At 38.7% G+C, this 25,372-nt stretch overlaps 3 protein-coding genes across 5 annotated transcripts; 1 reads left to right on the top strand and 2 right to left on the bottom strand.

Moving 5' to 3' along the window:
- angel1 (angel homolog 1 (Drosophila)) lies at positions 1–8,727 on the top strand. Of its 2 annotated transcripts, XM_065267399.2 has the most exons (13): positions 2–222; positions 329–484; positions 1,845–2,726; positions 2,887–3,104; positions 4,270–4,339; positions 4,534–4,964; positions 5,052–5,178; positions 5,342–5,395; positions 5,637–5,747; positions 5,822–5,852; positions 5,986–6,018; positions 6,888–7,036; positions 7,156–8,727. In XM_065267399.2, exons 2-13 carry the CDS (start codon positions 421–423, stop codon positions 7,281–7,283), a joined length of 2,298 nt encoding a protein of 765 aa, XP_065123471.1. In that variant the 5' UTR covers positions 2–222; positions 329–420; the 3' UTR covers positions 7,284–8,727. The 2 variants fall into 2 exon arrangements, with proteins under 2 accessions (XP_065123472.1, XP_065123471.1); XM_065267400.2 differs by lacking the exon at positions 5,986–6,018 and having other exon boundaries at positions 1–222.
- Positions 8,214–14,597, bottom strand: vash1 (vasohibin 1). Of its 2 annotated transcripts, XR_010544358.2 has the most exons (8): positions 13,770–14,597; positions 13,403–13,491; positions 12,457–12,513; positions 12,084–12,158; positions 11,365–11,746; positions 10,736–10,877; positions 10,479–10,588; positions 8,214–9,325 (listed from the first exon to the last, which is right to left on the bottom strand). XR_010544358.2 is itself a non-coding variant. In XM_065288050.2 (7 exons), exons 1-7 carry the CDS (start codon positions 14,115–14,117, stop codon positions 9,262–9,264), a joined length of 1,125 nt encoding a protein of 374 aa, XP_065144122.1. In that variant the 5' UTR covers positions 14,118–14,597; the 3' UTR covers positions 8,214–9,261. The 2 variants fall into 2 exon arrangements, 1 of the variants encoding a protein (XP_065144122.1); XM_065288050.2 differs by lacking the exon at positions 10,736–10,877.
- A 732-nt stretch (positions 14,598–15,329) lies between these two features.
- Positions 15,330–25,061, bottom strand: nek9 (NIMA related kinase 9). The gene is made up of 23 exons (XM_065267331.2): positions 24,561–25,061; positions 22,311–22,488; positions 22,164–22,219; positions 21,953–22,023; positions 21,751–21,856; positions 21,448–21,579; positions 20,729–20,839; positions 20,576–20,640; positions 20,276–20,326; positions 19,994–20,186; positions 19,445–19,589; positions 19,105–19,305; positions 18,987–19,033; positions 18,582–18,743; positions 18,368–18,476; positions 18,120–18,281; positions 17,861–18,028; positions 17,707–17,766; positions 17,358–17,536; positions 17,109–17,264; positions 16,869–16,961; positions 16,739–16,792; positions 15,330–16,526 (listed from the first exon to the last, which is right to left on the bottom strand). The coding sequence occupies exons 1-23, from the start codon at positions 24,738–24,740 to the stop codon at positions 16,410–16,412; spliced, it is 2,796 nt and encodes a 931-aa protein (XP_065123403.1). The 5' UTR covers positions 24,741–25,061; the 3' UTR covers positions 15,330–16,409.
- Between the last annotated feature and the right edge of the window lie 311 nt (positions 25,062–25,372).

The following is a 25,372-nucleotide window of genomic DNA, read 5'->3' on the forward strand; positions in this document are numbered from 1 at the left end:
TCTACCTCTTAAATCCCATAAAACGTTGGGTTTGGAATTAGGTTTCGATAGTAAGACTGGGATGAAAACAGCGCTCATCTGATGAGATTTCACGAGACTTCGGCCATAGCTGTGTCCCTTCTAGCCACAACCCCATATCCCCGTTCTCCAGAAACAAACGCAACCAACCTGATGGCAGGAACCGCCAACGCGCCGAATGATTGACACTTGGAGAAACTTTCTGTGAGTTTATAGCGATATGTGTCGTATTAATAATCGATTATAGCACGGGGTTTAACCCCTATATCTAACATAAACAATCAATAATGTGGGTTCTCCTCTTGTCCAGGTACGACTGACGTCATCCCGTTGGACGCTTTGCGCGTGTGTCGTCACGCTGATGACGTCACCTCAAACGTAGCGTTACGAATAAAGTGAAGCATGATCGCCAGTCTGATTTATTACGCGTTATATCCACTGACAAGGTTCATCAACAGCGCCTCAGGTAAAGCTCATGACGTCACGTGTGAAGTTTAAAGTGCTACTCTTGATAAGTTACACCTGTCGAGACCCAAGACTGTGATCTCTTTTAGGTTAACCTGCAGAGTAACGTCTGCGTCAAAATCAACCACAGCGCGTGGACGTGGAAACACAACAAGCCGAAGTTTTAATTTCATTAGTTTACGTTACCTGACCGTGTAAAAATGTACCTTTAATATACGGAAATGACGGCGAATGTCGCTGTTAACCATATAAAAAAAATCATAAGCGGCTACAGCTGCACATTAACTTAAGATCAGTAATAATAAATCACACTGTCGTTAAAGTCTCTTTTATGATGCTTAGAGGTGTTGTTGTGTACACAGATCATCATGTTGTTTATAAGTTTACATGCACCTCTTAATCTTCAGTTATTGTTTGTATGTTTTGTTGTTGTTTTTTAAACATGAATGTCAACATCACACAGTTACTTTTAGAAAGAGCTCAAATCTGCAGAAGATGCTGGAAACTCTTCTTGTTGTTGTTATGTAGGGTAGAGTGGGGCACAAACTAACACCTTTTGGCTTTGCCTCTATCATTAAAAAATATTTAAGTTAGATTAATCATTTTTTACACAATCAACACACACATCTCTGCTACAAATGAACACTTAAAGTTTGAGTGAACTACCGTTATTGTACGATTACACAGAAAGTGACAGGAGTGCAAACGTTACCCATAGGTGGGCTTCATTATAACAAACAGAGGGTTTGTTGTAACACCTGCTTTACTTCAAACACAAATAATTCAATCAAACTCTGTCTATATACTAAAGGTGGATATTGTTTCTATATCTGCCTATAATAGATAGATATCCACACATTCATCCATACATCATCCTTCATCTAAACATCCGTCTATTATGCAGCAATGCATAGAAATAGATTGTGAATTATTTCCCCTGATATTGTATTAAGTTATCATTTTGATGAATAGTATTTAAATTGTTTTTATTTCATTATTATTGTATATCTGAGGCTTCATTGTAACACTGTGTGACAACTAACCCCGCTGTATTTATCTTTAATCATTCTGATTGTTTGCCTTCCTAACTGTTTCCGGTTGATTTGACTGCTTTAATGTAGATAAACATGAGAGGCAGTGTTTATTTACTGTATGAATAACAGCCGATCATATTTAGGATTTTACATTTTGTACATTTCATTTTAAATACAATTCTACTGTACTTACATGCAATAAACGGTTTTAAACGGTTAATGTTGTATTATTGTCATGTCCATAACCGTAGCACTGTGACGTGTACCTGTACTTTCTCTACTGTCAACAGGTCTTATGAAAAATTTGTTTTGTTTTTCTTTCCACAGAATTGTGGCAGAGGACACCGATTGCTTACATTAATGGAAGAGGAGGTTGTGGAGATCCTTCCAGACAGAGGATCCTTCCAGAGCTTCAGATGGATCTGTTACAGCACTACAAAAACACAACACGCCTCATTTCTACCCCAGAAGACACAAAGAGTCAGGGAACGGTGCAGGGACGGATCAGAGAGACAACAGATGAGAGAAAGAGGAGGCGACAGGAGGAGCTGAATGAGGAGGTGATGACACTCAGTTATGAAACATCTGTGACAGAAGAAAACACTGCAACGCTCACCCATCACACAGAATGGACGGAGGCTTCGATCGAGGACGTGACAAATGTAAAGCTCTCAACATCAGTCAATGAATGTTCAGATAAAAACAGCGATTGTGCTCTTCTGGTCACTGAGGCTAAAAGTCACTTAAATGTAGACGTCATGTCCACCACATTCGTCCGAGAGCCTCGGGTTAATCCTGATGACACAACTGAAGACTGTGCTGATGTAAGCTGCATATCTCCAGATCTCACAGCAGAACTTCATAGATGTGTTGAAGAAGATGATACACCTGCTAAAGGCTCACACACACGTGATGATGATGATGATGATGATGATGTAAAGGAGTCAGATACACATCCCAGTGCATGTTGCTCTGATATCTTACTGGGTTTTGATTCTGATGGAAGTGAAGCTTTATTCACCAGCAGCTGCCCTGTCTTTGATTTAAGGGCTTTGCTTTCAGACGCTCACTGTGTTCAGCTTCCAGCTGAGCCCATCGGTTGGCATTTTCCAGTAGGTCTCGGCCTGTCAGACGTCTGCTATTGCCCTTACGTTCAGTTTCCAGCTGTCAGCTACTATCCACCCTATCAGGCCAATGACAATATCGAAGGTGAGATTATCAAAACAAACAACACTAGCGACTAGAATGTTTAAAACCTTTTCATTTTACGGTTAAATGCTTGACATTAGTTTTGCATGCAAACATTGGTTTAGAAAATGTGTAACTTGTTATGCAAGTTGTGTAGTTTCATCATTTATTTTGTCTTCAGTGATGTGGAGAGTATGGGAGGACCTGAGTGAAGCCTGCGGTGAGCCGTGTGCAGACCCTGCTGCTGTCTTTGAGTTCAGCATCATGTCTTACAACATCTTAGCTCAGGATCTCCTGGAGTCTCATCCACAGCTATATAAACACTGTAGAGAGGAGGTGTTAGCGTGGGACCATCGGCTGCTTCTCATCCTGCAGGAGCTGCGTATCTGGGAGCCTGACGTAAGTTAACACAAACTCACACACGGTCACGTGAAGTCGCAATGAGATGTACAGTAGATACTTCATAGAGCCAGACTTTTGCTCTTGTATCTTTAAGACATTAATGAGCGTAGGGTTTATTTTATGGTACAGTATTTAAAGGTGCCGTGTGTAGATTTTAGCGCCATCTAGCAGTGAGATTGTGAATTGCAACTAATGGCTCAGTCCACCATTCACCGAAACGCATAGAGAAGCTATAATAGCCGCCAAAGGACAAACATGTTGTTGTACAGGACAGTAGTAATAAAACGCGCTCTGTACAGCAGTTTGTCCGTTTAGGGCTACTGTAGAAACATGGCGGCGCCAAATGGCGACTTCCATGTAAGAGGACCCGCAGTGTTTGTAGATAAAAACAGCTCATTCTAAGGTAATAAACACATAACAGTTCATTATGTAAAGTCTTTATACACCACTGATAATATAGTTATGTAGATTATATTGGATTTCTGTCTTTAGATTCTTCTAAAAGTTGCACACTGCACCTTTAACAGTTTTTATTCAACGCATCGTGTTACATTGTGAGAGATTCATTCAGCAGTGCCACTCAGACTGTTCATGTGATTCATTTATCCAAACACAACAACCAATCCTACTTGACATTGTTATGGTCAAAAGTTTAGAAACTGTATTTGTAGATTTTTTGCACATTACAAAATAATAATAAACTCATGAAAACTATGGCATAACACAAATGTAACTGTGGGAATGATGTTGGTGACTAAAATTATCCAAAATAAATCAAAACTCTGTTATATTTTATCATCTGAAGTGCAGTCATCCTTTGTCTAGAAATTGCAAAACTGTACTCGTATCATTTCATCAAGAAGCTTCTTCAAGTTTTACTTAAGGATGAATTTTGAAGAATATTGAAGGAGTTCACATTTTATCTGGGCTCTTATTGGCTGCTTTTCCATTAATATTCAGTCATTTATTTCAAAAATAATATTTAAAATATTTTTTGTCTAATCTGTTTGGCACAGCTACATTTTTGTTTATAAAAAGTAATTGTAAGCATTTAACTGTACACCTGAAAAGATGAAAAGATTTTTGAGATCATAGTTAACATTTCAGTCTTATGACCAGTAGTGTATGTGAATAAAATCCTCCTCTTCATCATTCTGTACAGATTGTTTGTCTTCAAGAGGTTCAGGAAGATCACTTCTTAGAGCAGATGTATCCCGTCCTGACTGAAATGGGTGAGATGGTGCCACAAAACTCTGGATCAAAATTAAAGAAATGTTCCAGATTCACTACAAGTTATTTACCTAAGAAATAAACCTCTTAATGAAATAAAGGACAATACGTCAATCAAAGTGGAAAAGACTACAGCTGTGTTTCTCACGTGAAGAGTTATTTTCACTAAACACTACTTTGTAATTGTTTTTTTTAGGATACACCTGCATCTACAAACGGCGCACAGGAAACAGAACGGACGGCTGTGCTGTGTGTTATTACAGCGAACGCTTTACCCAACTCTCTGTTAAACTGCTGGAGTTTTACCGACCCGACTGTGAGCTGTTAGATCGTGACAACGTGGGCATTGTGCTTCTCCTTCAGCCAATCACAGAACGGCTCGAAGCTCTCAGCCCTGTCTGTGTGGCTAACACACATCTGGTGTTTAACCCTAGGAGAGGTGATGTGAAACTAGCACAGCTGGCCATCGTGTTGGCCGAGATCGACGTCATGATCGAGAGCTGTAAGAGTCAAGGTAAAAGCTGTGAGGTTATTCTGTGTGGAGACTTTAACGCCTTACCCAACACACCGCTGGTAAAGTTCATCACCGGCGGCCAACTCCATTACCACGGTTTACCTGCCTGGATGGTCAGTGTCCCACATACATCAGAAGAACTACGGTAGTCTTATGATCAGACTCATTTTCAATAGTTATTGCATTGTTTGTGTCGACAGGTCTCAGGTCAGGTGGATTTGTCGAGTAACCTCCATCACAGAAGACTTTTCACCCCGCTGTGGCCCAGCAGCCTCGGTATTAATGATGGTTGTCAGTATGAGGTTCATGCTGAAGGTCAAGTCAAAGGTCATCATGAGATCTTAGATGTTATATTGACCTGAATCTCTGTGTGTGCTGTTGCTTGCTTCCTTAAGCACATGTGATATTATTACAGATGATTATAATAATAATATACATGTTTATGTTCATTTAAAGATCTTTTTTCTTTAATTTCTGCTTTCTTTCTCAGATTTGAATAGCCATCTAACACACACTGACAAGGTTTGCTGTACCACTGCTAAAGGTAAAGCTCTGTAAAACTAAACTAGTGATGTTTTAGTAAGGGCCAGAAGAGACATTTTAAACTAAAGTGATCTTTATGCTGTTTGAAGACTTCAGTTACATAAGAGCTAAAAGTCTGTTTGCGTGACCCAGATCAATGTTTCTCAGTTCCAGTCCTCACTTAGGAAACACTCATGGAAATAAGTTCATTTATAAAGATTTTAGGCATTTATGTTTGTGCATTAAAGTATTTTTTTCTGTAGAGAAACTGCAGTACAGTCATGATTTTCTCCGTCAGCTGAGATACTGTCAGTCGTCTTGTGTGCGGCCACCAGACCTGGACTTTATACCTGGAGTCACAGACAACACCCCAGGTCATTTAATATCTCATGCAGTGCTGTGTAGTTCTTTACAGGAGTCATTCTTGAACCTGTCCTTTTCTCTCTAGATCCTGAAGACATCCAGATGTTCAATCTAAGGTGAGATTAGTCTGAGATCACTGCACTGACAGAAGTTATTCTCTCTAAACGCTTTTATAACAGGGGCACACTTTCATACTGTAATCATAATTATTAACGTCCCTTAATAGAATACATTAAAACTATTTTATAGGCCATATTCTCATGGACTACACAGACAAAAAAGGTAAGAAGGATTTAGAAGTTCATTTTTAATTGCTATTTTACACATTAATGGAAAACTGAGTGAAAAAATCTCTTTAACACTGATTTAAATGTAATGATCAACACTTCAAAAACAAGGAAAAAAGAAACCTTTGATGCATGGAAGTAGATCTTAATGTAATGCTGTCATTTTCATTTATTTTCACATTTCAATTTAAAATTTCAAAGTGGCATTGAAAACATGGCACTTAAAAAAACTAGCCTATAAAATATATTTTAAGTAAAATTGTTACGAGTGTGTTTGAGCATCGTATATTTGAGCTCAGAGCACATAAACATAAAACCCCATCACCTCTAGGGGTGAATCTAGATGTAAACATTAAGAAACTAATGAACCTTCATCTTTGTTTACAGGGTAAACTAAACATTGCGGTAGCTGCTGCGTTTTGAAAGTGTTGCAAGCGTTTGTGATGGCTTTTAATTTGATCAGATAACAAAATGAAGCACCATGTACACAACCCTGAATAATGATGGCACCAGCGCTGTTCTTTTGCGTCTGGATTTGTATAATTCATTAAATTGATTGTGTCCAGATTGAAAAAACATGATTAAAAAAAATCTCAGAGTGAAGTGCAGAACTGCTCATATTTTGGCTATTAAACAAAATCAATATGCATGACGCCTCTGTTTTATAAAACACATTTTTGGTCTTATTGTGAATGATTAACGAGTTCACATTATTTAAAGAAAAAACATGTTTCAAACGTGAGACTATCAAACTTAAAAATGTCTTTCAACCACCTCACATATAAAGACAAACTAAAGGATTTGATGTTCACCTGGCTTGATGTTTATTATGAGTTGAATGGGAAATGGGTTTTCTTTTGACAGGTTTGGAGCGAGTTTATTTCACCGTCTGAATCTGACATCAGCTTACACAGACATCCAATCAAACACTGAGAACTGTGTGCTGCTGACTACACTGAACTCAGAGGGAGGAGCTATGGTGGATTACATCTTTTACTCTCATCACATCAAACGTAATGCAAACACACACTACTCAAATTAAAGTCTGTCAGACAACACAACACATAACACAAATAAATCACTCGAGAGAACTCAATGATAATTTTAAAATAGTTTTGTTTTGTCTTTCCAGAAAGAAACGGTGGTTTAAAGCTGATGGGTCGTCTGTCTTTACTGTCTGAAGCAGATCTCTGGTCACTTCCCAATGAAACTTTTCCTTCAGATCACCTCAGCCTGCTCGTCAGATTTCAGCTCGGTTGAGTTTCTTTACTCGTCTTCAACACTCTTGATTATTTCTCAGATGAACAATTATTTCTCACACATTTGACAAAACTATGTTCAGGGTTTCTTGTCATGTCTGAAAGATTCATGTTTCCTTGTCCTAACTACTAGATTACTAATCACTAGATTACCACAGTTGACGTTCTTTAGTTTTGTGTTTAATACTAAAAAGGTTTTTGCTTGCCAAGCTGACCATGTCTTTAATTCTTTTTTATTTTTATCAAAACAAGTGTTGATGATACACATGTTTTATTGGGATTTCATTTGTTAAACACCGTTGTTTTAGTTTGAATAGAGCAAAAATAACTACACTGACAAATAAAAAAAAGAATAAATATGTCGGACGTCAAATGGAGCTCAGAATTCATTTCTGAATCATTAAAAATATCAGAGTCATATCAAGCAGTGGAGTTTGAATACTTTATGGATGATGATGATGATAATGTTCACTGTTAGGTTAGCTGCAGGTCTAAATGATAAAAGCTAAACATAACCAGCTGTCATCTCATACTCATCTAACACAAAACTACAGATCATTTTATTATCTTTTCTCTAAAACTTTGAAAAACATTCAACTGCTTAAATCATCTCTCAGACACTTGACATGAAGCAAAAAGCCTTGACTGCATTTCATTACACTTCACTCCACTCCTCCTCTATTCATTAGGATTATAAAGACTGACAGGACGCACATACAGAGGTTACGATGAATAATAACACAAATGTCTTTGGATGTTTTGCCCTGACTGTCGGTTTTCTCACTTCAGTGTTATAACTGCAATATAATCAATATGAGAAACACATTTGAGCTTTATTTACAAACAACTTCATTTCAATATACAGTAGTGTCACAAATCAATACATTACAGTACGGTGACATCAACTCTATATTACTACAGTTTGTGTACAGTATGTGTGTGTGTGTGTGTTTGTAATGATTGATAAGTGATTCCTGTGACACACTCATTTAACAGCACCAATATTTTGAGAGATTTACACACGTAGTGAGCACTTCATAGGGTTCGTGTGTCTACAATCTACTACATCTCAGTGTTTAGTGTATAATATATATAAAAATCTTTTCTTTAATAGTCTAATATTTAAATGTAATTATTAAACAAATCATCTATTGTCCAAATTCTACATCTACTGTAGATCAGCAAATCCTTAATAAATCGTCTTTACTTTAGTTAACATGCAAATCAGTCTGCATATGAGAAGAGAAACATTAATACTTATTCAATCAATCAATGAAACATTTAATGATGATAAATTCATTTTGGCTTTGGAATAATGTGCTCAGATAATTTGAGCAATATATATGTATTTAAAAATGAATAATAAAGTGTACATTTTAATGTATATATTGGCATTAAATAACAGATGTGTATAACATCTAATAAAGCTAAATGTGTGTTAAAAATCACATAGAAATGTTGCTAAATGCAGCGTTGATGGTGTATCATTACTAAACCCTGTTTCTATTGATCAGTAAAAACCCTGCTGCTCGCACCAAACATTGATTCAGACTCCTACAGTTCACACATAAACATTTGGTCTATCATAGTTCAGATTCAGATCATTGATGAAACCTGATGATGATGATGATGACAAATCAATCCTGTCTGACTTTCTAAGTGCAAATAATTCAGATGAAGATGAACAGCTTCATCAGATCACCGGTAAAATACAATTTATACAAAGGCACCCAATAAATGAACTTCAAACTAGTCTCTACATATAGTAAGTGGTTAGTTGAGTTAAAGGTTAAAAAGCTCAGGCTGAATATAAATAGGACGTGTTGATAAAAGTGTTTCTATTCTACAGAAAAAGTTTTAGTAATGAACATTCTTAAGTGTGTACCCTTATAAAGGCTTTTCATTTACAGAAGATTTCCTCCTTATTGTCAAGTCTGAGGATTGTTGTTGTTGTTGTGTTTGACTCTCTGTGAATCTTCTCAAACCCTGATCTGATATCCATTAACATCTGCTGTAGCTCCAGACTTCTTCTCCATTGATGACCTGTAAAATACAGCACAGCATCACTTAACACTTATGAACAGGTTATGATTACTGAATGAGTCAACAGATCAAATCGGATGAATTATTGTACTAATAAGATCACTGTTTTACATTTACTGTACAGAGAGTAAAGTCTTCAGGAATATTTTAAGGCAATCATTGTTTCTGCTTGAGCATTAAGTAACGCATGAGATTAAACTGATATTATCTATGGTAGACCTGCTGTCTGTCTGTGGCTTTAGAGCAGTGGTCTCCAACATGATGCCTGTGGGTGTCTCATTCTATTATAGCCTCAATTTTAATATTTATTTATTACATATTTTTATATTAGCTTGGCTTCTTTATGTATGTTAACATTTGAAACAATGATAAAACATATCAACCAATAAAATAAAATAAATTAAATCAAGTAAAATATATATATAGTCATACAAATGTCATATATCCTACACAAAAAGGTAAATAAATGCTTGTTTTCAAAGTCACTGAGTAATTATGTCAAATAATTGGGATTATGACTTTTACCAAAATAATCGAGAGTATGACTTTTACAAAAAAATAATCATGATTTTAGATTTTTACCAAAATAATCAGGATAAAGATTTTTACCAAAATAATCGGGATCATGATTTATATAAAAATAATAATTAGCAGGATTATGACTTTTACAAAAAAAATAATTGGAATCAAGATTTTTACCAAAATAATCGGGATCAAGATTTTTACCAAAATAATCGGGAATAAGATTTTTACCAAAATAATCGGGAAAAAGATTTTTACCAAAATAATCGGGATCAAGATTTTTACCAAAATAATCGGGAATAAGATTTTTACCAAAATAATCGGGATCAAGATTTTTACCAAAATAATCGGGATCAAGATTTTTACCAAAATAATCGGGAAAAAGATTTTTACCAAAATAATCGGGATAATGACTTTTACGAAAACAATGGGGATCATGACAAAAAAAACAGGATTATGACTTTTACCAAAATAATCGGGATTATGCTTTTTCCATAATCAAGCAGCCCTAAAGTAGACTATATGAAAAAGTAGTCCTCCAGATTGTTTGATCCATGATGGTAGCCTTTAGAGTTATAAATGCATTTAGTAGAGTCTAACACATGAGTTTTTATTAACTCCCGGGATGTACCGTCTGTCACTTTGGCTGTTTTTCCGCATGGGGCTTCCTGGATTCCGTAGAGGAGATCCCACATCTTTCTTTCTGTCTTTAGTGGGTGATGACTGGGCAGCTTTTCCAATCTGAAACAAACATCTCATTTGATATGTCTATAAAATGGAAAAGCTTGATGTTATGCATTTGAAATGTGAAGGGTACTGATGTGTACTGTAGTCAAGCAAGACAGACAGACGGATGGACGAACGGACAGATTTAGTCACTGAATGCACCTGAAATCAATTGTGTAAGTGACAGTCTGACATTCTGTTTAATGGCTTTAGTCTTGATCATTTCTGGTGATGTCACAGCTTTGTTTTCATTGGGATTCAGGCATCTATCCTGACTGACATCTACAGCAGCTCCAGTCAAACGCTGTTAATGAAGGAAAAGTCAAAACTCCAGCAGTAGACTGATAACGCTGGATGGACTTTGTTATCCCCTAACAATCCTTACAGGAAACTTTCTGATATTTAACATTAGAATAAAAATGTATTTATAAGGGCACAGCTGTGATGCCTCATATATAAGATCATAGACCGACACAGAGAGAGGTGTTGAGGATCGATCCAGCCCCACACTTAGCACCTCCTGTCTCTCCAAAACATGTTAGTAACTCAATATGAGCAAACACAAGTGCTTCAAATGATTGACAGATAAAGCAAAGCTCAATGACGACGTCTGTGTTAAACAACATTGTCCGGTTGGCCGGTGGTTGCGCTCCTCTCTACTGTTTTACTGGACACTGTGACAGACCTCAAATCTACAACACCGATATTAGTCGGCCAATAGGAAGTAGTTTCTGGTTTGGTTAGTTTTCATTTCACACAACTGTACTGCACGTGTCTGTCAAGTGTGTTACCTTCAGCCTCATATCACGCGTATGTCTGTCCAACTCTTTCTTCAGCTCCTCTCTGGTCAGCTTGTCCACGTCCAAAACCGAATGTTTCCACTCCACCTGCTCCACACTGTGAGGGTCATGTGACACGTAATGGCCGATCTTCACCTTGCACAGCGTGTGCCAATAGCCCCGATACGCCACCTGGAACTCCTGCACGAGGTCGGCGAGTGTTTTATATTCCAACGGTTTGTACATCAGATCCTGCCGGCGGCTGATGCCGAGTGCGCCGAAGCGTCCGGCGCTGTGGACCCCCAGCACGATGTGACGGAAGTGATTCCCTGAGAAACGCGTCTTAAAGCTGAGAGGAAAGCGCTCCACACTCGGCATGCTGTTGGTGAGGTAACTGAACCGTCGCCAAGGTCAAGAATAATACAGACATAAGTGTGCACATTTTACATAATTCAAGTTATTTATGGCTTTTATCTGGACTCTAAAGAGATGAGAAAACATCTTGGTGGAAACAGATTTGCTTATGCTGAAGCTGTAGAAGTATGACGGCTTGATACTGCCACAATACACTGCAGTCAGTGAACATTCAAGAGATGAGTTGAGGTTGGAGGTACTCGAATACGGCTTACAGCACGCTAACTAGACTATTATTTAAATGTAGAAGAAGAAGAAGATGAGCTGAATGAAGGTGGAACAGCAGCACACAGGAATCTGAATAAGATAAAGGATACATGCTGAGGATCACAGCTTCCAAACATTTGATTGGTAGAGACTCTCGTGTCATTTCCTTGGCAATGTCCATTAATCTGTGAAAGACAATAGAAGAGTTAAAGCAGCTAGGAAATGAAGTCTTTGACTTTATTTAAAGTCTGATAATGACATAAGTCCTTTCACACACACACACACACACACACACACACACACACACACACACACACACACACACACTGATGGATTAGTTACAGTAAGAAACTACTGCAGTCATCTTATAACTGTGGATCTGTCTGTGTGTTTACTGTATGTGCCACACATTTGTGTTTGTACGATAGCTTCAAAATGTGAAGTTACACAGTGAAACTATAAGATGATGTGTTAATGTCTTACGCCGTGAGCGGTCGGCTCTTCTTTATCTCAAAAAACTGTGTTCCAGTGTGATTGTATCTGACAGACACTGTTAAGGACAAAATAATGTCAATCACACTTAACATAATATACTAGAAAAACTCAATCAACTACACAACACTTAAATATAGATCCATTATTAGGCACAATTGTACACACGCAATGTAATTGTTCATAAAGAGTTGATTTACTGTAGCTCAGACCTGATATTCGAACATGGAAGTAAGTGATGTGACGTATTTTCCTTTTTTGTGCGAGACGTGGGAGCTCCCATGAAACATGATTTAAAGAGTTATGGTAAATATTTACTACACCTGCCCTGAATTAACCACTGTGTCCTGATATATAATATGAAGATATATTCAATCATTTCATGTTGTTTGGGGGGTGAAGGGTCTTTAAAGCGCAACTATAAAAGAGATATACCAGTATCTTTACAATGGGAAAATCAGTCGAGTGTTTCTAGGGATGTGTGGATAAAAATCATGGGTGCACGTGCACCACATACACATTCAGCTATTGTGCGTGGATTATGGTTAAAACAAATGTTTCGTAGAGGTTAAATGAGTTGTACCAGCTATTATTGCAACCCCTAACTGCACAAATGATGTTATTATTATGTAATAATTATTTCATAAACATTAAAAAGCCAGTCAACCTCGTGTCCCTCACAATACGACTACAATTAGCTTTAGTGGCTCACTGGAAGTCTTACACAAAAGAGCTCAAAGATGGCGGCCCCCACATTTATATAAAAAAAAAAAGTTGGATAAGAGAACCAAACAAAATGTGATTAACAACAAAAACAATCACGCTGTCATATGAAAGCTCTCTGAGAAGACAATGAACTCTTTACTGATATGTTATTATGGGATAAAGTGAATGACATGAGATGAGATGTTACAGCACAGTATGTAAAGAAGGATACTGCAGATCCCTGATGTATCTCTGTATGGCTTCCAGACGCTGGGGAATGCTGCTGTTTGACTGGAATGTAGGCACACTTGGTATTGGAATCTAAAAAGAAAGATTTGGGATACTGACATTTTCATTTTGACTAGTAATACACCAACACAAAGAGTATACATCAATTCTTAAGTATAATCAAAGTCAATAGGAACATGTGATAAACAGATTTTTTTTACAGGAAAACTTTTCCTCTGCTGTAACTTTGGATTGAACTATAGAGCCAAAACAGGATGGAAATGACCTCAGTGTTAATAAAACAAGACAGAATCGACATTTTTGGGGTGAACTACATTTATATTAACATAATACAGATTAAGATTTTCCACCTTGGGAAGGTCGCTGGTCGCCCGGATCCTCTTCGCCACTGCCTCTCCATCCGGGTGGATCCGGGCGACGTGCCTCCACATCATCTCCCAGGTCTCCTCGTTTATGGGTAGACCACCCCTGTTAATAATGAAGGGGATCCCACCATCTCTTTGATCTTCTCCTTCATCCTCCTGCTCCTCATCTCTCTCCTCACCTCCCCCTAAACTCTGAGCTGTCCGGATCATAGTGAGCCTGTCTGATGAGGTGCTGGCACACGGCTGGCTCGCACAAGTCCTGAATCCTGACTTCTGGATGAAGCTCCTCGGAGAGGAGCAGTGATAAAGGGAACCACAGCAGGTAACAGGCATGGACGGATCAACACAAACAAACACTGTATGTACTGTAAGGTGGCTGGGTGTCTGACACACTAGGACCCCCAGCCAAAACTCTGTCAACACATACTAACCAGCATACTAGTATGACAGGATGTCACTTTTTGCTCAGCACAAATTTAATATCAAATCTAAAGCAGATTTCTCATATTATAACCGATCATTCAGATCTCTAAGTTACAAAGACAAAATAGCTTTCATCTTCTATTAAGTACACATTTATAAGCGATATCAGCTCACGAACAATGGATCATCTGCGGAACAACCCAAACCATTTACAGTAAAGACAAACGCGCCGTTGACGTCATCACACCGCCGACACACGCGCAACGCTTCTCTCATTCAGCTAACACAAAGCAATACAACAATTGTCCATAATATTCAACTTCATTGTGTTGATTGATGTCGATGTGAGCCATCGCCCAGTCGCATCTCACACCCGTTATGTGACGCTGTATGATGTCCGAATCTTAGAAGAGTCGTTTTGTTTAACTGAATCATTTGAGCGTGGAAACGATTCGTAGAATCGCGACACTCGACTGTTAGGCTTTAGGAGCAAAACTGTGACATACAGCTAACGAGACATATTGATTGAAAGAAATTATTAATATTTTCGATCATTATTAATATAAATGTATCAATATTGATTGATTATTAAAAGTGTGAACACCTTCAATACCCTTAACAGTTATTAACAATACCCAAACAATGAACAACACAATATTTACCGCAGTATACTTTATGTCTGAACAGTGATTTACAACAAAAATCTATTACAGTGATGAGTCGGTTGTTAGTTACGAATTGTGTTATTGAAACAAATCGTTCGAACGAACCGATTGGCAAAAATGATTCAGATTTGGGCGCTCACAAATCCTGCTTTCTTGCGCATGCGCACAATAATCGGATTAGCGTGTTGGGCGAGGGTATTTATATCTAATTAAAGTTTACACAGAAATGGCCACATTACTGTACTCATGCACCTCGTAGTTGCAAATAAATCAAATAACTGTGTACTGGACCTGTAGCATAATGTAAATATTACTTAGTGAATGATTTAAATTACTATTATTATTATCAAAGAGCAAATAAAAAAAGGTAACATACTGTAGTAGAAATATCAAACCACCGCACTAATGTTTAATATAAAATATGAGTAAAAAACGTCATGGCCCGGATGTGATCATTTGCCCCCAATCTAAAATTTTTATTTAAAAAATATCAACATTAGTCTGATATATGTGTATAAAGCATAAACACATTTTAAGAGCCAATCTCATTATTATATTTGTAAAAAAGCCTAAAACCTCAAAATAAACCTTAGTGTAAACCGTAAACACACACACACGTTTTCACTTTAAAAACATGCTTATTATAATCTTATATCTTTGGATGTAGTATGGTGAAATATGGCTGGCAATAAACATACAGATGACAATGGTCATCTGTTTAAAAGAAAGAGAAAACAATAATGGAGAAAATCAGTAGTTTGAACACATCATCATGATTGTCGGTTCTTTAGGTCACATGTGAGATGTGTTTATGAAGAACAGTACTGCTGTACTATAGTTAAACACCATCAGAGAGATCACACCTACATGATGTTTGCTTAAAACCCTTTGACTACAATACAGCCGTCGCATTAAAGCAGTTTACAGATTAAACCTGTGAATAAAACCCACTGTAAACATGTCATTAATACTGACGTTCAAGATAAATATAGACAGACTTTAGTCAAATTCAGCTTCAACATTTAAAAATATGTTTTAATATTTAAAGATGAATAAATGAGCTGTTGACAGGGACATTCTGATCAATCCTGGAGAAGATTTATGATCTGTTATGACACTTTGACCTCATTTATGCTGGAGATTTTCATATTAAATCTTTATTTATTTACTGATGTCTCCAGCTGAAACGCTCATCTCAGCCGATGTCCCGTACATCTCAACAGACTGAGCTTAAACGTGCTGTACATCATGATAATCATGACAACACTAAAGGATACCAGCAACACTTTGGCTTAACGTTAGCAGCATGAAACTTAAAAGTCTTTGGTTGTTATTAAAAGGCACATAGTGATTTTGGCGACTGACACATCTTGTTTGGCTATAAGAGTTTCTCTCACTGGATTCAGAGATCAGTTCACTCCAATCTACTGCTGATCATACAAACATACTCTGAATTCTGATCTGGTTTTCTGTATTTCTGTAACGCCTTTTTGAAATCTCAGTGTGACTAAAGAGAGCTGAAGATATTGTTGATCTTTTACTCTTCTTCATGTCCACAATGATTGTGATTGATGTTCTCCTGATGTTCAGCTGGAGCTCGGAGGTTCTGGATGGCTTTCCAAAGTCTCTCGTTCTCTTTCAGCTGATCAGTGTACTGAAATCACAAAGACAAATACTTCATCACAAATAATCACATTTCATCAAAGCACATCACTTCTGTACGCGTGTTATTATGTTTATACTCAGGATGTGATTTGTGAAAAAAAGAGGGGGGATAACCCCCCCATGCCCCCCTGTGGGATTTTTTTTATTGACCTGAAGTCTGAGCTGCATTAAGATTTAAACGTCCTGCTAGTTTCAACTCACCTGCTTCTGTAAAAGCTGAATCTGTGCGTCCTGACGGCTTACGGTTTCTCTGAGCTGTGGAAAACAAACAGAACTTTGTAACGACCGATATTACAGGAAAATTATGACATGATGATGATTTGAAGCGTACTTGTGCCAGCTCTACACTCGCCCCACAGCAACTCTGCCCCGAGTGTCCCGACTCCACCCCGTTCACCCGATCATCATCCACACACGCTGTCGACTGCAACACAAACACACCACCAATACTCAGAATAATAAAACAATACTGAAAGTATTTATTTATCACATCAGAATATTGTGCATGCAGATATTTATAGTTTTATAAGCATAAGGAAGTCGATATAAAAGTTCGACAAACCCGTCTTACCAGCAGATTCTTCCCTCCGGCGGCCGCAGCCGCTGCTTTCAATTGGTCGAGTTCCTCGTAGGGAAGCGTTGCGCTCTCTGTGTACGAGGACGTCAGCGGATTGATGGAGTCGCTGGAATCCACCGGCATCGGGATAAATTCAGCATCCTGCATCTCCTGAAGAAAGTCACACAGAAGAAAGCTGGTAAAGAAACATCTACATTTGGTTCCTGAGAAGAAGACGATGGCAGATCTTAATGTTAGATTGACCTTTCGTAGCCACGAGGGGCAGGAGCTCTCGTTGGTCTTACTGTCCATGGAGAAGATGGGGGTTTGCAGACCTCTGTCGTCCATATCGGCCTCCACGGTTCCTCCTAGCATCCCTTCACGCAGCTCAGAGTCTGTTGGCGAGGCCATCTCCAGACCTAAAGATGAGGTCGAGGACTGACCTGTAGATCAGAGTTTAAATATCATCACGATGTTACAACAATATCTCATCTTCTGAAACTGCAGCGTACCGGTAAGTAGCTCGTAATGCCATTTAGACATTGTGTTGAGAAACAAGAGGTAACATAAAGATGAAAACTTTGTCAACAATGTGAAAAATATCTCTTCTCACCGCTTGCAATAGACAGTCCACTGCTGTTTGAACGAAACGTTTTAGAGTTCAGAACTTTTTCTGTAAAGAGACATTATGAGTTATTTAAAATGCAAACACTTGATGTATGTTAATATCAGCCAAGAACCATACAGACATTTATGCTACTACTAACCCATGATGATAATCGTGTGCCAGCCCCTGCACGAGAGATCAGGCACATGATGTAAAGATCCAAAGATTGGACGAGGAAGAGCTGGACAGACCTCCGAACCGAATCCTTTATCAGGGGGCATACCCAGACGACCGTTCCCTGCATTACCCCAGGCAAAAATCTGATTATCTGATGAAGAGAAACATCAGTTAGATCCACAAACATCCAGCCTTACAACGAGGGTATGAAACATAAATAGCACAAATGCTCCCCTTCTCACCCTCGGTGGCGGCGATAGTGAAACCGTCACCGCAAGAAACCTTTGTGACATTTTTTCCACCGAAGGCTCCTACGAGGAGCTGCACACCCTGATGTTTCTTAAAGTCCTTCACGCCCAGCTGTCCGAATTTATTACAGCCAAAAGTCATCACACGACCTCGCTCTGCAGACACGCACACACATATCAACTGTTTATGAGAGCTGAAGTCCAATGACATGACAATAATGAGCAGATCTACTGAAATTCACCATCAATAGCGGCGGTGTGGGTCTTTCCAGCCGAGATGAACTGGATCTTAAAGCGAGAGAGCAGTTTGACCAGCGTGAGTGTGGTGGTGTATGGTACACCCTGATAACCCTACAGGAGATACAAAACATTGTAAGGCATCATCCTGAACATGCAGTAAACACTGAACACAGCTCATCATGAATATAATTCTTATTAATCTTATACTGTACGCACCTCGCCTGGATGGTTTTTGATTCCTGTGATGCCCTGATTGAGACCCAGTTTGTTCATTTCATTATTACCACATGCTAAAACTTTCCCCGCCTCTGTGATGAAGAACGTCCCATCTGCCCCACAGTAAACACAGTCAATGACGGCTCCTACAGGACCGGTCACCTGCAAACAAACACACACACAAGATGTGACTCTAAATGAAGCAGGAATCTCAGGAACAGTACTGCGAGTTTGAAAGCTGATTCGGCTACACGTGATATCAACATTTACAACATTATTTATGCATTTGTCAGAAACTTTTATACAAAGTGACTTACAGTACTTCAAATGTATTCTTTTTTATCCATATGTTTGCCCATGTAAGCCCATGACATTTTGTGACGATGATAAAGTTTTTTCACTCACTTGCATTGGAGAAGAGAAATCATCCTCACAGTCCAAACCGAGTCGGCCTGCGGAAAGAAGCATCCATCATTCTCCATCATCACAGGAAATAAGTGCAGTTACGCGTGGCTTCGCTTACCGTGTTCTCCACAACCCCAAGAGAAAATGTCTCCGCTATGAGTCAAGACCACCACATGATTATCTCCACAGGAGACCTGCTTCACCGGCCGCTCCTCGAAGAACGTCAGAAGAACCGGCTCCAGAACCTCATTACCCAACTCCATCTCCACACCGATGCAGCCGTAATAGTCGGATCCGAACATGTACATCTGATCCTCATCTGCCATCAGGATGAACCACATCAGGACATTACTTACAAACGATCCACACTACGGTATGCATGGTGAACTTAACAATCCATTATCTCTGATCATATTAAATACACAATAGATCTCCTTCATGGCCCATCACTCACTCACCAGTGACACAGGCGGTGAAATCGGCCCCACAGGCCACCTGTCTGATGGCTTTACCCTGAAGACGCTCCACTTTCTTCGGCTGTCGGTACGAGGCCTGGTCCCCGTGACCCAACTGACCCACCATCTTTGCTCCTCCCTGAACGCTCTACACACAAACACATCACTTACTGTATGACAATCATCAGACGGAACTTACATGTCATTCTTTTGTTTTCATATCTATTTTCATATCTTTGCTTCATATCTATTTTCCGATTGGTCAATCTTTGCACGTATGTGATCTCTAAACTGTATGATTGACCGTTGACTCAACAAATAACTTCTTGTCATTTTTTCTTTTTCTGAAATAATAAAATGAAGTATTTCTGAAGTATAAAATGCTCTTGTAATACACATGATAATGTAGACAAAAAGAATCCTTCAAGGTGATGTTGTATAGATGGACTAACAAACTCTGGTACTGTTCATCTTAACTATTGTAGTTGAATAATCAAATGGTTTAATTCAGCACATTTTAATAATCATTAGATGAAAGTAAAGCATGCTTACCGCCCACGTGTACAGCTCTTTCTCTACAGTAACAACAGCAAAATGTGTTTCTCCAGCACACACGTGCTGCGCGCTGTTGCCACCCTTAAACATGTCGAGCTTCTGCGGGGTAAACTTCCCTCCACCCCAAAAATACGCCTCCCTCGAACGAGTGGTCACCACGGCAACTGAAGTCTCTGTCACTGAGTTTAACCTGAAAGGCACACAAGAAGAAGAAAGATTCAAACCCAGAGCTGAGCTTCAGTTTAGAGAGATGCAGTGAACTGATGGAGATTCACTCACTTGGGTTTCTTGATGGCTGAATTCAGAGCTGCTACTCTCTCCTCCAGCTCTCTAAACACATCAACATCATCATCATCATCATCATCATCATCATCATCTCTTACTGTAACTGTACAACTCAAACATCACATGTGGTATGCCAGTGCTGTCTGTATTCACATTCATATTAGCAAAATATAAAGTGTTTGAGAAGCGTTTAAATTCACAGTCGGATAATAATTTTCATGAAAATGCAAAACACAATCTTTTCCTTGTCTGAATATGTTCTTCATGTACAGTAAATAGAGTATATTGACTCACGGTCTGATGGAGGAGATGATGGGCTGCTCTAATATCTGCTCTGCAGTCGGCCTCTTCTCTGGATCCTTTAATATCAACACACATGACATCATCATGACATCATCATGACTGACAGCTGTATTTATAAGGCAGAACAGGGCTCGTGTTCTGTACCTGATCTAAACACTCATATACCAGCTTGATGAGATCAGACGAATAAACATCTGAATTGATCTCCATGGTCCAGTTGCCCTGAACGATCTTCACACACAGGTTAAGAGGATTCTGGGAGGAGATGAGACAGATATCTCAAACTAAACACACTATAGACCGTTTCAGCAGTAACAACATAAACAAGCCGCTGTCGCGGTCCGCACGTAACTTCCGGTAAACTCCGCTAATAATAAATAACAACAAAGTTCTTTAAACATAGTTTATTTATATAACAAGCAAACAAAACAACACATAGATTACCTAGGAAACCAAAACATTTGTTATTTTCGACGAGTTTAGCAACTAGTCAGACCATTAAAAAAACGAAACCGGAAGTAAGGTTCGGATCCAGACGTGTATCACGTGCGTCCGATGAAACCGTCTATAGCTTATCTGATGATTTGATCTGAATCAGACCTGTAGTTCTCGGTCTAAACCAGTGCTTCTCAAAGGTTTTCCCCTTGTGTCGGGTTCATACCTTTGTAACCCCACAAAGAAAATGTATGAAACACGACAATCTCAAACTTAGAATAAAAACTAAGAGGAATATCAGTTCTGATGACTTCAAGTCTTATTTCTAAGAAGTTGATTACAAAAAATGTAAGATGAATGTAAATATTTCAGTAAATGTTTGAGAAGCACTGGTCTGAATGATGTTGTGTTGTGTGTAAGAGATTTACCGTAGCATCAAAGGTCCTGGTGAGAGCCAGAAGCTCAAATAAAACACATCCCATGGCCCAGATATCAGACTTGAAGTTATATTTCACTCCTTGACAAAGTTCAGGAGACATGTAGTACGGGGTACCGACACACTAGCACAAATAAAACATCACAGTCATAACCATTTTGCATAAAAAAATGTTATTTTCATGAAGTAAGCAGATTTTCTCTTACGACTGATACCACCATTGAGTTCTACTGTAGTGAATTTACAGGAAGAAATGTGATTGTGATGTTTTTGTCATTGTGTGTGGCGAACTCACGGTTTCAGCCATTGAATACTGAGAGTCCAGCTTCTTGGCCAGCCCATAATCTCCCAGCTTTATCAGATTGGTTTTGGTGAGGAAGATATTTAAAGTTTTAATGTCCCTTGAAGGAAAAGCAAACAATATTTACAGTTTGTCCTAATAGGAGACTTTTAATTTTGATGACTAGATTATAATGTTATCACCTGAGGTAACTTACCTGTGTAGGATCCCTGCTTTATGAATGTGAGCAACCGCAGCAGCAATCTGATATAAGTACCATACAACAACCTATACAAAAACAACTAGTTATCATCTAGTAATCTCTGAAATACTCACTGATCTGATTGTACAGTAGTTGTGTACTAACATTATTAATAATTCACTTTATCAAGTAAACCTGCTGTGATTTATTTGATAGATTACTGTACCTTCTCTTCAAAGAGTTGTCCTTTCTGCTGGTTGATTTTGTCATAAAGATTTCCACCTGTACACAAACAGTCCTGTTGGTCTTAACATTCATCCTTACATTAGTATTGAAATGTTAAACAGTTGTGTGCCAGATTTCATTTGTGTACCGTTACAGTATTCCAGCTCAATCAACAGCGTGTTTTTGTCCATGAAATGGTTAAAGTAGGCGATGATGTTGTTATGGTGAAGGATGGAGAGGATGCTGATCTCATTCATAACATCTTTGCGCTTCTTGTCTGAGAGACAGTTCAAGTCGATCTCCTTCCACACCACCAGAGAATTATCCTGCACAGAAGATAAGAAAACAGACGCATGTAAAATCAACTCAAGTAAATAACAACCAAGTTTTTCTTGGTGCATTTTTTTTTTACATATACAAGAGGTTCAGACAGCTAGAAAAATTATTTACTACCGGTGAAAGTAAGTCCCAAGGACGAGAGACGTAGGGCTGGGATAAACGATTATTTTTTTAACGATTAATCCAGCGATTATTTTTTCGATGCATCGATTAATCTAACGATTCATTTTGTCAGTCCGATTCGACTTCGATTCGATTCGATTCTCGATTATCTCCCCATTAATTAACTAATAGCAAGTTATACATTTTGATTTACATATCTGAATGTAAACATTTCAATATATCTTTATTGCTCTTAAAATTTAAAAATATAAAAAGACTATACAAGTGCAAAATAATGCATTCTTAGACAGAGGTAGCATTCAATAAAGCATTTGCAGTGCATACTGTGCAGTTAAGTAACCGTATAAAAATCTCAAGTTCAAATTACTTTATTTTACATGCATTTATGAGCAAAACCTCTTCAATGTGCCTTTTGATGGTCTGTGTAATTTTTATAACTAGATTTGTTTAATCCACATTGTTTTCGTGCTGTTCTAGTCCATTTAATGACAGATATAAACTTAAGATAGACTTAAGATAGACTTATTATAGACTTAAGAAGCACATATATTATTAAATCTCTTTCTCTTAAGTTTGTTAAGATAGATTAGGACTCATTTACTGCTGGACAGAGAGTGAATGAAAGCGCAGTCTTCTGGCAACAGTGACATATTTCATTGCTTTCTGTTAAATTGCTCAAATGACTGTTTAAAACACACTAGGCATCACATTCATGATTTTATGGTAAAATGACACTTTTTCGCGTAAATCCACGAGCATTTAAACCATAAACAAAGCACTTTCACTTTAATTGAGCGTGAGCAGCGCAGCAGAACCACGCAGAAACGATTGCAGCACTGTTGCTACAGAGCCGCCCAAGTATTTGCGGCTGGCTCCGACCTCCGTTTATATCCGTTTCGAGCCGCGAGCTCGCGCTGCTCATGCGGCGGGGTGCATGCTTGTTAACATGGGCGCTGAAAAAACCACGCGCCGCGCGGCCGCAGGCTCTGCTCACCCTTGCTGTGTGAAACCGGCGTGGACTGAAGCCACTCGCGTTGATACTACTGCGCCGCCTTTTTGGGTCTGACGAATCGACGCGCATATTTTGCGTCGACGTATTTTTTGCGTCGACGTCGTCGATTACGTCGACGCGTTGTCCCAGCCCTAATCCCCACCCACCTAGAGTATCTGAATTATCCAAGACAGAGATGGATTTGACCAATTCTCTAACTGACACTTAAGAAACTGTCATATTACGTGTGGTTTTCACCATCAAAGTGCTTTTTAGTACATTATAGAGAGTACTGTCACCTGCTAATTGGTTATTTTTAACCTGAGCTGTTGTGAGACAGGTCACCCTGTGCTGGATTTTAAACACTAAGGGGGCGTGCAAACCAAACCGTTTAAACACGGCTGAAAATGCCAGGCGGACGCCGACTGTAGGAACTTGCTAGCTTTAATCAGCTAAGTGCTTTGGATGCTATGATACTTTTGCTTTGTCGTTGAACGATGCGCCGAGAGAAAAAAAAATTCAACATTGGGTGAAAAGCTCAGCTCGTCAAAATGTCACTCTCACTAGGCCGTCCAATCACAGTGGCGGAGGGGCGGGACAAACATCACAACAACCAACCGGCGCATCGTTCAACGACTGATAAACAAAGCAAAAGTATAATTGATCAGCTCTAAACATTATCAGTTCTTTATCCACTGTCTAACAGCACACAGCCAAACAAATATTTTATTGATATGTGTAAGCCTGACATACTCATACTAAAAAACAAAAAACTTCAACTCCCCCTTCATGAAACTCAACCGATCTATAGCTCTGATTGACTGTCAGGCGCTTTAATCGATAGCCCTATTAGCGAATGGGCGTGGCTGACACACCCCAACCCACCAATCAGAGGGGCCCAGAGACTTTTGATGTGGTGATGTATGAGTGCAGATGAAAACTGACCTCAGTGCGTCTGTAAAGAGTCGCTTCTCCAAAAGCTCCTTTCCCCAGCACGCGAATGGGAATGTAATGTAATTTCTCTTCTTCTCCAGTGAAAGTTGATGTTGACGACCTGCTGCTCACTGATTCACCTGCATCTGAGTTTAAAGAGGCGTAATGCCTCTCATACTCCTCCAGAGACATGATACTCCTGATACACAACACTTAATCAACTTTGAGTTTGCTTCTTGGCCTCCTTCAGTCCAGCGCTCGTTCACTTCATCAGACGGGACAGGAATTTGACGACCGTCCCTGGCTGTGACCTCAAATCGTAAGCATCTGCGAAACGAAACTGTCTATCTGTCCTAATAAACGACTTTTGGCTCTTTTAATGACATAACGCTGCTTTTGTTGCGCTCTGTTTCTGTCCTGCAATTGAACTACAAGACGAACTTGGTGTTGTGGTTCATTTCCGACAGGGAATCGGTTCTCTCGCTGTTTTGAACAATTTAATCTAAATGGGCTAGACTTCAACGAGTGAGTCAATCTGTGAGAGTCGACTCAGTGTTGACTGCTATCATTCGGACGCAAACAACAGCGACACAGGAACCGGAAGGACTCGTTTTAAGGAGCTATATTTCAAAATAAAGTTAGAGAAATTATTTTAAACATATAACGCTAATGTATAACAAAAAATAAACAATAGCTATTACTAGTTATTAAACAGTTATTAAAAACATTTGATTAGGACCGAATTGTTATTAATTGGTTCATTAAAAAACATTGTTTTATTGGTTATATTTGATATTATGTGTAGCATAACTTAATTATTTATA

This window comes from Paramisgurnus dabryanus, chromosome 17 (genome assembly GCF_030506205.2).
Source record: "Paramisgurnus dabryanus chromosome 17, PD_genome_1.1, whole genome shotgun sequence".
NCBI lineage: Eukaryota > Metazoa > Chordata > Actinopteri > Cypriniformes > Cobitidae > Paramisgurnus > Paramisgurnus dabryanus.